Source organism: Syngnathoides biaculeatus, chromosome 17 (assembly GCF_019802595.1).
Source record: "Syngnathoides biaculeatus isolate LvHL_M chromosome 17, ASM1980259v1, whole genome shotgun sequence".
NCBI lineage: Eukaryota > Metazoa > Chordata > Actinopteri > Syngnathiformes > Syngnathidae > Syngnathoides > Syngnathoides biaculeatus.
Window position 1 is genome coordinate 6,099,014 of NC_084656.1, and position 14,480 is coordinate 6,113,493.

General features: G+C 40.1%; 1 protein-coding gene across 13 annotated transcripts in view; it reads right to left on the reverse strand.

The window, feature by feature from the left end:
* Positions 1-14,480, reverse strand: part of ehmt1b (euchromatic histone-lysine N-methyltransferase 1b) — a 58,221-nt gene that overhangs the window by 43,573 nt on the left and 168 nt on the right. For 5 of the 13 annotated variants that reach the window (XM_061847567.1, XM_061847568.1, XM_061847569.1 and 2 more), the window contains exons 1-2: positions 3,971-4,132; positions 1,204-1,288 (exon numbers count right to left, since the gene is read on the reverse strand). In XM_061847567.1, the coding sequence (XP_061703551.1) occupies positions 1,204-1,288; positions 3,971-4,123 (238 nt within the window). In that variant the 5' untranslated portion in view covers positions 4,124-4,132. Of the gene's footprint in view, positions 1-1,203; positions 1,289-1,362; positions 1,492-3,970; positions 4,133-8,545; positions 8,681-9,571; positions 9,628-14,480 lie in introns of those variants that run through there. The other 8 variants (XM_061847570.1, XM_061847571.1, XM_061847573.1 and 5 more) reach the window with 5 other exon arrangements.

Here is a 14,480-nt window from a genome sequence, read left to right on the forward strand (position 1 = left end):
AAAATCAATCAAGAAGGCGGCATCATATGTGTTTTAAATTTTAAAGATGGTGGTATTGAGGAACAAGGGGAATCCTGAGTATGTCAACAACAGCAGGTGACTAAAGGACCAATCACAAGAGATAATCACCGTGACATTCTTCATGAAGCGACAATTTGTGCATCAAGTGACGCGTAGGAGCTCCACACCCCAAAGCATCGGTCACATGACACAATGCGGGCGTTGATGCTCGCACAAGCGCTGGAATATAAAGACGCCTTCACAGTCTTTTGCTGATCACCACCTTAATGTCAATACAGCATATGCCTCTGAATATTCTCATTCACCCAGGTCATTTGATTCTCAAAGAACTGAATCAATCACAACTGGACTATTCTGTTTGGATGGTATCATTCTTTTGAAATGCAAAAAAAGGACAGTCGTTAGGACAATGCAACAGCTTTCCTTTTACGCTTTTTAGAAGAATGATACCGTCCATGGTTCCGGGGTTTGTGTGTACAACTTGAAGTAAAAATAGTTGACTTTCTCCACATCTACTTTGTCCGCACTAAGTCTTATTGCATGAACTGATAAGCCTGCGCTGATGAGAGATGTCTTCTAAGAAAACAACAGCCGTGCAGTTCCAATTGATTCAATGCCCTGAGAATGCCAATGCAATTTTGGTTGTGCTGAAACTGTTCGGTGCAAGAGTAACATAATTACAATTTTATCAAGTCAGGTAATAACAGGTGGAACAGTGTAGGGCTGGTTGGAGTGTCTGCCTCACAGTTCTGAGGACTGTGGGTCAAATGCCGGCCCCGCCTGTGTGGACTTTGCATGTTCTCCTTGTGCCTGCGTGAATTTTCTCCGGGCACTCTGGTTTCCTCCAACATCCTAAAAAGATGCATGGTAGGGTATTTGAAGACTCCGAATTATCAGAAGGTGTGATTGTGAGTGCGAACGGTTTTGTTTATATGTGCTCTTCGATTGGCTGGCAACCATTTAAGGGTGTACCCCACCTCCTCCCCGAAGATAGCTGGGATAGGCTACAGCACACCCGCGATCCTTGTGAGAATAAATAGCTTAGATTATGGATGGATGGAAGGAGGGATAAAAACAATGATAAAGATAAATATCCTTGGAGAGTAACATTTTTCAAACTGTGTTGACAGAGAAAAATATTAAAAAACAAATAAAAAAAGCTTGAAAATATACAAATAATACCTGTATCTCCATTGTTAGGCAGGTCAAGTGCTTTATTAGATGGTTCTTCACCTTTGTAGATGCTTCCTTTGCCAAGACCAGTGGGCTAATGGAAGAAGAACAGACATTCTATAAATAGATTTTAGATAAATATACAGTGAATCTAACAGTAATACTAACCTTAAAAATAATTAGTCCTGATATTTGTAGGAGGCACAAAAGATTTGAGTCTAGGTCTACAAATGTCCTACATAGAATAGCATCATAAGGCCCATCTTCATTTGATGAATAGAAGGCAGGTGAAAGACCTATCTTTAAACTTCAGAAATGTCCCTTGTCATAAAAGGTTTAGGACCAACAATACAGAGAACGCGTGAGAATGTACTAATTGTTAGGCTGTCTTATCCAAATCTACGATTAAAAAAAATTTTATCATACTGGTCAAGGTCTGACGTCTTCAACAGAAATACCAACCATACACAGACAAGATTTACTCCTCAAGCATTATATATTTTCTAATTATGTCACCTCCCCAGGAACAGACCATCAAGCATGAGATCAAACCTGACAACTGAGATGGAAGCCATGCAGTTGTCATCAAATTTTACATTATATGCCTTTATTCTTTGTTCGAAGCCCTTTTCATAGGGAATGTAATTTTAAAAGGAATGTTTTTATCTAAAAACTGACATACAATTTCCAAGAAAATCTAAGTAAACCAGCTGTTACAAAGAAACAGACATCCAAAAAATCTACTGACTGAGACAATAAAAAATATTGCTCTTGCATGTTTTCTGTTAATAATCTACCAAAGTCCCAAAAATAAATAAATAGAATTAAAAATAAATGAATAGTGGAAATCAATGGAAAATTCAGGAGTTAGAACTGAAAGCTCTATTTTTGATGACTGCTCTAGTAAAATAATACCTCCAAGGTGTCAGACACATATAGTGCATTCTGAAAGGTACACAATTTTCTTAAAAACTGCATAAAACTATAAACCAATTAAAATAACACTTCAGCAAAGATTTACAAAACCATATTCCAATGAGTCTCTGAGCCAAGGATGAGAAAGCACAATGTCAGACAGCAACAGTGTCTGACCTGGGAGCTAGACCTCGTCTCCAAAACAAGATCTAGTCTGAGACAATCCTCTAAAGTCAAGGCTTTGAAAGAATCCATTCACATTATGTTGGTAAATGAAGAAAGAATCCATCACTTCATTATTTCCATAGATGGAGGACAACCAGACTTTGTGCTCTTCCCTCCCCCTAGTGGTGGACAGTTGAAGATCTGCTCGATCACGAGGGATGAAGGGGGAAGGGAGGCAGAGAAGGCTGCCTGCAGATCTCCGCCATTTCGCAACTGGATTGTTTACAGACACAATGCAGCCATTGCAGTAGTTTTTCATTACATGGGGAACATCAGGGTCTGGAAGCTAACACCCTCCTTTATCGGGGCTCTCTCATGAAGTTTCAAACACCAGCCAAAGACCAAAAATACATGTTTTTCAGGATTACATGAAAAAGACAAATATTTATGAATTATACAGTTTCTGATACACCAGAGTAAATGTTTCCAAAGTTTTGAGTTTCTAACTGGAGATTTTCTTGGCAAAAGGAAACAGAATAAAGCACTGATAATAATTTATGTTGAATTTATTGCTCACACAGTAGAGGCTCCCTATAGCAAATAGAACTACCTCAATAGCTTGACAGCCAGTGATAACAGTGACATGTCACTATCACATTGAGGTGAAACAATGAGGAAAACACTTGCATTGTATTCAGCCAAACAAATCAAAGTTGCATTCCTGACCATCCAAAACAGCAACAACTACGAACCACTGAATACAATACAAAGTCAAAGGCTAATATATATTTTGTAAGATTGCTTTGTTACAATTGTTTTGAGGGGATTATGAGATTAAACTGTCCAGTATAACACAATGAAAACAATGCAAGGAAAAGCACTGCCAATTATGTTATTTGCACATTTCAGTGCATTACTATTCTCCAAAGCTTTAGAATCCTAATAAATTACATTACATAAAGAGTTCTGTGCCATCCTGGTCTTAAAATGACGAGTTACTTTGTAAGGATTCCAGTTAGGTGCATCCTTCTTTGTCAAGATTCAAATATAAATTTGCTTGACAGTGGTCTTTTTCCACAGAGATGGTAATTATCTGTAGGATTTATTTGGACAGATGGAAATGCAGCTGTTGAAAATGGAAGACCCTCTTAAATCTGAACCTAACATGGCAGATTGAGGATGAATCTCTCTGCTCCAATATGTTCCATGAGGTTACTTGATTGTGAATATCCATCAACCCTTGGGATAAGGGAAGACAAAAATGACACAATACAGATATTACATCACATTTTCAATGCAGTGATTGCGCTGAGAGCAAAGAGGTGGGGCTTGAAGCCACAAACTGCTACTTCCTAATAACAGGACCCAAAAGCTGCAGCCTCACATCAGACTTAGAAACAGCAGCCCTACTGCCATAATAACGACTTCTCCGTAAGACTCAAAGATGAGGTCATGTCAAAGATTTTATGAAATAACAGCAATAAATATCTTAACACATTACAGAGACCATCTCAACAGAAAAAATGCAGTAGTTCAAACTTCAAACCAATGGATTCTGGATTGAACAGTAAGTGGTTCAAAGGAATAATGAAGCAAAACTATGAATCTCCTTAGACTATTCACAAGCAACTAAGTACAAAGAACAGAAGGCTAGCAACCATGTCTTGCTTTTGTGTGCCTCCATGAAGCATCATACCTGCTTTCTTTTCATGGCCTCCACTGAGAACAGGGAGCCAAGAAGGGAAGACAGAGAGAGGTTGAGGGATACCAAGAAAGCGAGAAAGAGAGAGAAAGTGTCAGCAGCGGAAGATATTGTTGCTCTTCCTCCTTTCTTTCTCCACATGCACATTCACCTCCGCGGTAATAGGACATGGTGGCTCCCTCTGTTGGTCCTTGTCTTCAGAGGTCGCCACAGAAAATGCTCAGTTAATTAAACATTTCTTTTACACCAAAAGAGCTACATGAAAACACTAATCAGGATAGACGTCCATCTGAGGATGAGACACAGGAACTCGCTAATCTTTCTAAAATAATGTGGGGTTTTTTATTATCCTGTGGCTGTATCATATATAACCAACAATTTAATCCTAAAATCTATTCGTTATGATGTGTTACAGTAAAAATAGCTTACTTCAGAGAGGGAAAAAAATCTCAAAGGTCACAAAAGATCACTGAATAGACACCAGAACGTTCAAGGACAGTCTTCAATTCATACTATGCATAAGTCAATTGAAAACAGCAAGCACGAAACCATACAGCTGAAATGAAGTTGCAAAGCAGACAACTTTCGAACAGGAGCACGTTATTGGTGATGTAGACCTTTGCCTACACTCAAACGTACATACTAGAGACTAGTGATGCACCGGAATTACAGTGACCAAGACATATTTTCAGTTATGGATGGTAAGATTTTTTTTTCCAATTGAAAAAAAAATGCCAAAATAACATATGACATGCATCCGTTCCGTTCTGTTATCCAGGCCACTCATTCTCACAAGGGTCACGGGAAAGCTGGAGCCTATCCCGGCTATCTTGAGGCGAAAGGCGGACTACACACTGAACTGGTCGCCAGTCAGTCGTAGGGCAGATTTACACCATCACTGAGCGGGAACCGATCCCACGCTGCCTGCACCAAAATCAGCCGTGTGTACCGCTACACCATCAGTAACTCCCATTACGTGTATACATTACCACATATTAAACACTGACGACCAATCCATGCAAATGTGTATGCACCCGAATAAGGAATTATTTAGTATTAGCAAGCAATGTCTCCTAAAGCATTGCTTAATATACAGGTAAATTGACTGTGAAGTCATTTCATCAAACACACACAACTCATGGTTTAAAAATTACATAGTGCTGTAAATAAGTCAATTTGCATGAGAGTAAAATAAGGCACATATTCAACAACCTATTGATACCATAAGCACACATTAACAACAGAGATAGTCATTATTACTGTAATAATTATGATTTATATGTCGCAATGAATTATGGGAACCACGTGGTTGTACAGTTAGACCAAACTGGAGCGTCTGTCTGACCATCCTTCGCAAAGGACCACATTAGTGATCATGGCGGGGTGTCTGTTAGGCAGCACTACCTGAGCTCCCACCACCCTACCATGGCCTCTCCAGATTTTTATGCATGGCACTACTCGAGGGGGTTCTGGTACACAGAATAGTCGACTCCCAGTAAGGGATCTGCGGTGGGGGATGGTAGTTGGTGATGGCTTTGGGTCCCTGTGGCCTACTCTCAAGGGCCAGTTTTGGGGCCCCTCGGTAGGCCCGGTAAACCGCCCTGGGTTCCTGTGTGGTACATATCCCATCTGCCGAGCTGGTCTCAGGTGGACTCCTAAAACCAGCGCTGCCTCTCAATTGATTGGGTGGGGTCCTGAGCCTGATCGTGCAGCGATAGCAACTAAAGGCCACTTCCGTCAGTCATTTTTTCAATTCACTTCCACGTGAATTGACAAACTTGTTGCGACAAATAACTCAAAAATATGCAAATTGCTTGGGTATACCCTTACTCTGGTCCTGTAGATGTTTATAATTTACTTCCACCAAACTTCAGCTGGGTCCACTATCCTTGTCCTGGATACTTCATTTCCTGTCCTTTTCCCGTCTTATCTTGTCATAGCTTTCCCTCACAGGGTGTAGCACTACTGGACCATGCAACACTCATATCTTATGTGTCATTGTTCTAGTTATATAATGATTTACTTTCCTCATCTTGTTCACGGTTAGTGCTTTGTATTTTGTTGTCATCTTTTCTCACTCCCCTCTTGTTCTGTTCGACTGTTAAGAGTCTTGATTCTGAATAAATAGCCATTAGAACACTAAGGAACCACAGCGGCATCTTAACAACTCCATTGTGACTTACAAATTGTCCCAGCATGAAAGGAATACCAATCCCCCTTCTCCTTGACCTAACAGCTGAACAGGACACACAAAATTAAAAGAAGAAAAACAGCTTTTTATGAGGGAAGACACCAATGGTAAGATGTGAAGAAAACCCACCCAAAAAATTTTTCTTGGGCATAGCTAACTTTTGTGCCGGTGCACTCATGAAAATTACCGACGGCATTGCATTCAACACTATAGTTTTACAGGATCACTATTTTTTAAGCAACTAAAAAAAACAGTAGATGTCTGTCTTTTTACGGAAAATTGATTGAGCGTCTGTCACCAAGAGGTTTACGGAGGTAAGCACGTGGCAGCAATACGCATGTGTGTACGGAGATGACTCCCTGTCCTAATTTTTTTTCCACTCATAGTAAATGAATGCAAGTTTGTGGAAAAACCAGGGGTCATTTATTTAAATATTGGTATTTGTATTGAAAAAAAATCTGTGTGGGTCCATCACTACATGGGATTTATTCTTGAGAATAGATCCAGCAACGAAGTATTTTTACGTGTCCAGACATTTATACGATTTGAAACGCTTTTGTGTAAATCTTGATTTGAGTCCTTGGCCCCGCAGTGTGTTACTGACGGTCGGCTTTGTTATTTTGGTCCCACTTCTCTGTAGTTCGCTTAGTGGGTCCTCACATGTGGTTCCGAGATTTTTGCTCACCGTTCTCGATATCCTTTTGACCCCACAGGGTGAAATCTTGCTTCTTTCTGCCCCAGATCGAGATCAGGAGAACTTGCACAATTGGTAGCTGACTAATATTTGTTGACCCCACTGTATGACTGCAGTGTTAACCTAAAGAGGAATACCACACATGTGTATCTGGAGTGTGGAACATGCTGTTTTTGGGACAGTAAGAGTTTTTCTTTTTCCTTTTAGTCCATTTATCCATGGCAAATGATTTGGAAATGGGAAGAAATTCCTCACGGCCCATGAAAGTGACCTGCCTTAACTCACCTATGAGAACATCAATGTCACCATTGAGCACACCAGCTTGGATAAAACATGTTCAAGCTTTTTAATATTTATTTACAATATTTTTGTTCTTCATTGGGTGTTTTACACCATGAAAAAAAAATAAATAGGTAGTGTCCAATAATATGAGTGTAAAAAGGATTTGAATTTGAAATGTAAAGATCACATTTTCACTCATTGTATTTCAGTGTAACTTTTCAATGTTAACACTTCAACTGGCTACAATTCGCTGTCTGAATTTCAACTGGCTAAGATTCGCGGCCTGAAATTCAACTGGCTACAATTCGGTGTCTGAAACTCTACTGGTTACAAATCGTTGTCTAAAATTCACCATCTGTGCGTCCAGGCAGGGTTACTTCAGATCAGAACCAAACAGCCAGCCAATCCAGTTATGTTTTCTTAGTATGTGACGTTACGTGACACTTGACGCAAAGAGAACTTTAACTTTTGTTAGTATGCAGTGATTTCTGTAACAGTATACGGATGTCCTGGGACATTTTGCAGTTCTGGTATTAGTTACATATTGTACTTAATGTTACTACTGTTTTTGACATTTCTGAGATTAGAAGTTGTTTTCCAGTTTCTCACTTACGGTCTCCGTCAAAACTGCAAACAAAAAAGAATATAAACTATGGGGGATGCAAGTGATGGGAAAGAAGCACAAGAACAAACACATGAGACGTTCACGGAAACTTCAGTGTTATGGAACATGGCGGAAGGCAGCACACGTGATGCCCAAAATCGTTTTTACTGATAAAGTGAATTGGGTAAGAGGGGTGAAGTATTTTGTTTTCTCGAAAAGTGCAGATGATAAAGTCCCGATGGCAAGTTTATTAACTATATTATTCCAATGTGGAATTCTTGTAGTCTGAGTAAGACTTCCGACCATCTTTTGAGTGGTTGGTCTGAGTAAGACAAGTTTGACTACCAAAACACATCTGAAGCTTCTGCACGCATTCATCCATTTAACGATCAGTATCAATATGTTTTCTTCAAGTTACAAGAAAAATATTGATTCTGAATTGCTCGAGATGACATATATGGCACAGTTGTTTGTTTTTATATTGTATTTTTGTTAAGTATTTATGGTTTCTGTAGTTTTAACCACAGGTACAAAATGCACAGCCCACCACGAGGAACAGGCAGTTGTTTGTTTTTATATTGTATTTTTGTTAAGTATTTATGGTTTCTGTAGTTTTAACCACAGGTACAAAATGCACAGCCCACCACGAGGAACAGGTACACTGTATTTAGAAAAAAAAAAACAACAACAAAAGTTTCGAGTTGATGATGATGCTTGTCGTTCATATAAAGCTAACAATTATAATCAGTGTGTTCAACAAGAAAAAAACATGAACATCAACAGATGGAGGGTGCACACCTCAGTCTTTCACCTTCAGTCAGGCGATGAAATAACAACGCATTTTGTGCGACTCCTGCCGTACACAGTAGCGCCTCAAGGCCCAAAAGAAAAGCAATACTGTATACACGAACGCTGATGAGGATGAATGTACTTATTGTGGCGTACTCACACGCGACAATGGACATTTTTCTAACCATGTCATAATAGAATCAGCGTGTTTTGTTGTATTGGAGTTAACTGAGTGCTTAGCACAGGCATAAAGCAATAACAATAACACGCCGAGCAAAGTCCGACGTAAAGCAGGAGCATACTGTACTTCAAGATGAAAAAATGTGGTGATCCTCATTTAATATGTAGAAAAGAACAAGCGGTATTAGCTATTGCCATGTGTTTACAGTGGAAGCTGCTGAGCCAACGTTGCCTTGTTTATGTAGCTAGCATCATAATGTACATGACAACTAGACTAACGGAGCCAAACACTGCATTACATTCTTACATATATTAAAACGTAATTATACTTCACTTTCATTTGACGAGAATGATAACCAACAGAGTCACTATATACGTCGCTTTGCTGGCATTTAAGCTCAGTCTGCTAACTAGCAAAAGGCTAAACAGCAGTATGCAATTAGCTGCCACACACCGGCAAAATTCAACATTGCCTAAACATGAACGACGAGCGGGCGAGTAGCAATCCAATTTGGGTTTATTTTGAAGGCTTAACGCAAACAGAGCAAGATACTGACTGGGACATGGACCATGAATGAAAAAGACAGGGAGCTTAGCATAAAAGGCGCCTGCACACAGCATTCAGGTTCCGGGGCGCAGCATCTTCCTACACGTTCAGCTGCCCTCCGGTAAGCACAAAAGCAGGAGAGAGCAGAAGCTGGCAGCGGGAAATGGACAACAAACCGAAGCCTACATTAAGACAATAATCTCGCTTTGCCACACAGGCTCCACGGACGGCGCAGTAACACATTGCTGGAAACCGGGAAAGGAGCGAAAAGTGAAACGAGCTTGGAGGAGATAGGTTCGCTCACTCACCTCGGTCTCTACCGAAGCCATGGTGCCTGGACCTAAACTCCGCCCATGAACCCTGACGTCACTTAGCTAGATGGGGTTTTTTTTTGCCCTTCTTCTTCCCTTTAAGAGCTGCATCACACCTGAGTATCTATCTATCTATCTATCTATCTATCTATCTATCTATCTATCTATCTATCTATCTATCTATCTATCTATCTATCTATCTATCTATCTATCTATCTATCTATCTATCTATCTATCTATCATAATACACACACACGCATAATTACATACACACACGCACACAATATTAGTGGTACAATACATGTATAAGTTGAGTCAGAAGCTGCAGTATATGTGAAACTTGCTGTTGCAATAAGTGTACCTAAAATCCAACCTCCTCTACGATCCTTTTGAACTACAGTACTTTAGTTTTTCTCTGAGCCTCCGACAAAAGTTTTCTTTTTTTTTTTTCAATGGTTAACAGTAGAAATGCAACGGTTGGTTAGTTCTCAACCAACATGACAACATATTTTTATGTCGTCATGCAGAAACAAGTTGAACCAGACAAAAAGTACCCGTAGTACATAGTTGACAGTGCAAATACAAAAACAGTGCACTTTAAATATATTGTAGAATGTTGTTTCTAAAATTGGTTTCAAGTCAGGATTGAATGTGTCTATTGTACAGCATGCCAAGAATAGAAAATACACCATCAGTGACCGCCAGATACATTACTGTATTTATTTTATACTGGGATGTCGAAACGAAAAGCCCCACTGACATCAAAATCCTGCTTTTTGTGTCAGTTTAATGATTGTTTCAAAATGTATTTAGGAGGCTATTTCTTTATAATACTGCAGAGGAAATAATAATTTGATTTTTGTTTCTTGTAGTTGATCATCAGGTTCGCACAAGTCTCAAAAGGAATTTTGGACCACTCGTCTCTCTGCAGGTCCTCTTCAACTCCTCAACGTTTCGAGGCTCTGCCTTGACAACTTGAAACTTCAGATCACTCCACAGATTATCCATGGGATTTAGGTCTGGGGAGTGGCTAGACCACTCCATGAATTTAATATGCTTCTTCTTCAGATACTGTTTCCTTGGCTGTGTACTTTGAGTCATTATCATACTGGAACCTTCATCCACCATGCATTTAACAGTTTCTGGCTAAGAGAGGTAAGTTTTCACTGATGATTTCACCCCTAAAATATAATGACTCCACCTCTTTTGGGAGGGATAGTCTGAATTCCTTTTCCTCCAAACATGGTGATTAGAACTGAATCCAAACAGCTCAATTTTTGTCTTACCTGATCACATCACCTTGTCCCATTCATTCAGGTGTTTATTAGCAATCTTTAGACAGACGTGATTCAGTCTGACTCGATACAATGCGGATAACAGTGGCGGCTACATTTGTCTGTGACGTCATGTGCAGACATCACACTGGATCCCTCGCCATTGAAAATGCAATGGCAGATGAATGCAAGCGATTTTCAGATTTTTCTGACACCCCTTCTGAGACTGAACCTTCACAGAGGATATAATTTTATTAGTGACCATACCACAACACGATGATTTTATCCACTCTTAAAATTCACCGGCTATATTCTAAATGACTGGCCCATAATTGTTTGATTTCCCTTTCCAACAAATGAAGATCGTGATAGCACTACTGCCAATCAAATCATCTATTTATAACAAATGGCAATTTTGTAATTACATCTTGATCAGGGAACGAAGCCTCTGCCTCGGTGGGAGGTGTGGTGACAGAGTCACTGCCCAGTGCTTCCGCTAAAACCTTGAAATGAACACAATGGAGGATTTGAACTTTAGTCTGAATGTAAACCATGTGATGAAAACATACTACAGGTATTTGACAGCTTTCTCATAATTTCTCTCACTTCTCGATAACCTTGGACCCAGACCTTTTTCTTGGTGGGGCGTCTTTCATGCAAGATGGACACTGCCCTGGCCACCAGTTCAATACGCATTGTTACAAGGCTGAACCATCAATTAAAGGACGACTTTGTCGATAAAAATGGGCATGGGAGAACACATTCAAAGTTAGTAGATGAGGATTCGGTGTTTCTTTGAGAACCGAAATTATCCACAGATTTTACATTGAATCATCTGTAAATTGTAAACTCTGTCCATCCATCCATTTTCTTCACCGCTTATCCTCACCAGGTTCGCGGGGAGTGCTGCAGCCTATCCCAGCTGTCAACGAGCAGGAGGCAGGGTACACCCTGAACTGGTTACCAGGCAATCGCAGGGCACATTGAGACAAAGAGCCGCACTCACAATCACACCTAGGGGCAATTTAGAGTGTCCAATTAATGTTGCATGTTTTTGGAATGTGGTAGGAAACCATAGTGCCCGGAGGAAACCCATGCAGGAACGGGGAGAACATGTAAACTCCACACAGCTGGGTCCGGAATTGAACCGGGGACCTCAGAACTGTAAGGCCAACACTTTACCATCTGAGACACCGTGCCGCCTAAATTGTAAACTATTTTCAAAAATGCCGCACAATTCTTCTCCCGATCGGAGATTCAGATTATCCTAGCTGCAAAATTGACAGCCAATCAGCGTTTGCCACGTCACCAATGCTTGCTGATCTGACCTTATTCCTTGTGGATCCGGTTTCACTGAACAAACAACGTCCACCATCTGGCATTTTGTGGCCAGTTTTTGTGAAAATTGTATTGACAAACACATCAAACAAAACAAAAATAATATGATGTACAATGTTCAAGACTGGACGGCACAGTGGATCAGTTGGTAAAGCGTTGGCCTCACAATTCTGAGGACCCGGGTTCAATCCTGGCCCCGCCTCTGTGGAGTTTGCATGTTCTCCCTGTGCCTGCGTGGGTTTTCTCCGGGAACTCCGGTTTCCTCCCACATCTCAAAAACATGCAACATTAATTGGACACTCTAAATTGCCCCTAGGTGTGATTGTGAGTGCGGCTGTTTGTCTTGATATGCCCTGCGATTGCCTGGCGACCAGTTCAGGGTGGAACCTGCCTCCTGCCCGTTGACAGCTGGGATAGGCTCCAGACTCCCCATCACCCATGTGAGGATAAGCGGTGAAGAAAATGGATGGATGGATGTTCAAGCCTATGGATTTGAGCCAGAATGCATACAGTCGGAATTTGACATGTTGGACAGGGGAAATGACACTGATGACGAAGCACAACAACAGTCCCAAAATATGGAACTCGAAGATTTTCCAGACAGGTTCGTTTCGAAAGACTGGTGTTTGTGTTCTAGTCACTCACATTTGAAAAATGTACTGATGTGGTCAGCAATGCACGCAAATATAAAGTTAAGGGTGTGGTCCAGCAGTCATGCCCGCAGAAATAAAGTTGTGGGTGGGTGTTCTTTTTGTAATTATGAGTGTACCCCTTTAAGAGCAGAGAGGGGCAGTGTCAGGTAAACTAGGAAGTAGAAGTAAGCTAAGAAGCAGCTTGTTGTTAGAGACCATGTGCATCCTTGTTAAAAAATAAAAAAAAAATAAGACATCAGGCTGTGGTTCACTGCGCTGGATCGGTTTTTATGTGCGCTGAGAGTGTGCGACAAGTGCGCAATTGCGCAGTGGCACAGCTTAGAGGATACATTGGTCAAGACTAAGCGATGTCTTTCAATATCTATATATTTTTACTCATAACAAATTTTACGCACCTGATTTTTTGTGCTTGACTGTTCAGATTTGCAGGTGCAATGGCGCACAGGCGCATACGCGCCCAGCAAATTACAGTGACTGGTCTTCTCCTTACGTTATTTTATATTATGCTTGTATTTACACCTAAAGGAATATCTACAAATATTAATCATTACTTGACAGCTTCAAATGTAATTATAGTACCAAGCTCTATTTTAAATTAATTTGTACCCTATTTATGGAAGATTTTAGATTAATCTAGATCCATGGGGGGTTAAACTGCTAACTCATTTTGTAATTAAATGTACACATAGCATGTATGTGTTAAAGATTTCTGTCGGTAGCTAAAAATTTTTATTTACATCTTTGACAGGTCTTGGAGACTGGGAGCATATCATCAGTTTACTTATTGGGTACATGGAAAGCTTGGACCAAAAAATAGGATCCCAATCCCATCTTGTGAGGTGAATAGCATTCAAAAAAGGTTCCCTGAAGAAGATGGTGTTCACAAAGGATATCACAAAGCTATGTATTGATAATGTATTAACATGACGACAAATAAGCTGGTAGATCTGTTTGTTTGTTTTAGCTTTGATCTGTGATAAATGTGTAATGTGTAAATGTAAACTATGTGCATGAGCAAGCAGAGCTACAGTCATTCACGCATGACTGAAGTTTATTTAGAATGAACCAACTTTTACAAACATATTTTTACAACTTTTACAAGATTGTATCATGAACAGTAACAAGCTGCATCAAGCCAACACATTGGGTGAATTAATACACTAAGTCGTACACTGGCTGTCTTTCAAACAATAAAATAATAAAGATAATAAAATTATTTAAAAATAATAAAATTAGCACCCCAAGCTGATCTTACTGTCTTGACAAGTTAATTCAGTCCATTCTTTTGGGATTCTAATTATTTGGGGAATCATTTCTATTATAAAGATAATCATCTAAGACTAAGAATTTATTTGGAAGGCAGACAGAAACAATCAACAGTGTTGGTATAGTAAGTTTCTTTCGGCTTGTCCCTTTCGGGGTCGCCACAGCGTGTCATCTCAGATGAACGCACATATGTTTGGCACAATTTTTACGCCGGATGCCCTTCCTGACGCAACCCTTTTCAGGGAGTGGAGGCCCCAGTGGTATAACGCATCATAAAGTATCTTGTTGCTCCTAGCGCACACTTGGGGCTATAGCTAGGTGGTTAATAACCAGTAATGGTGATGATAGCTTCTATTATCACCCATACAAATAGTG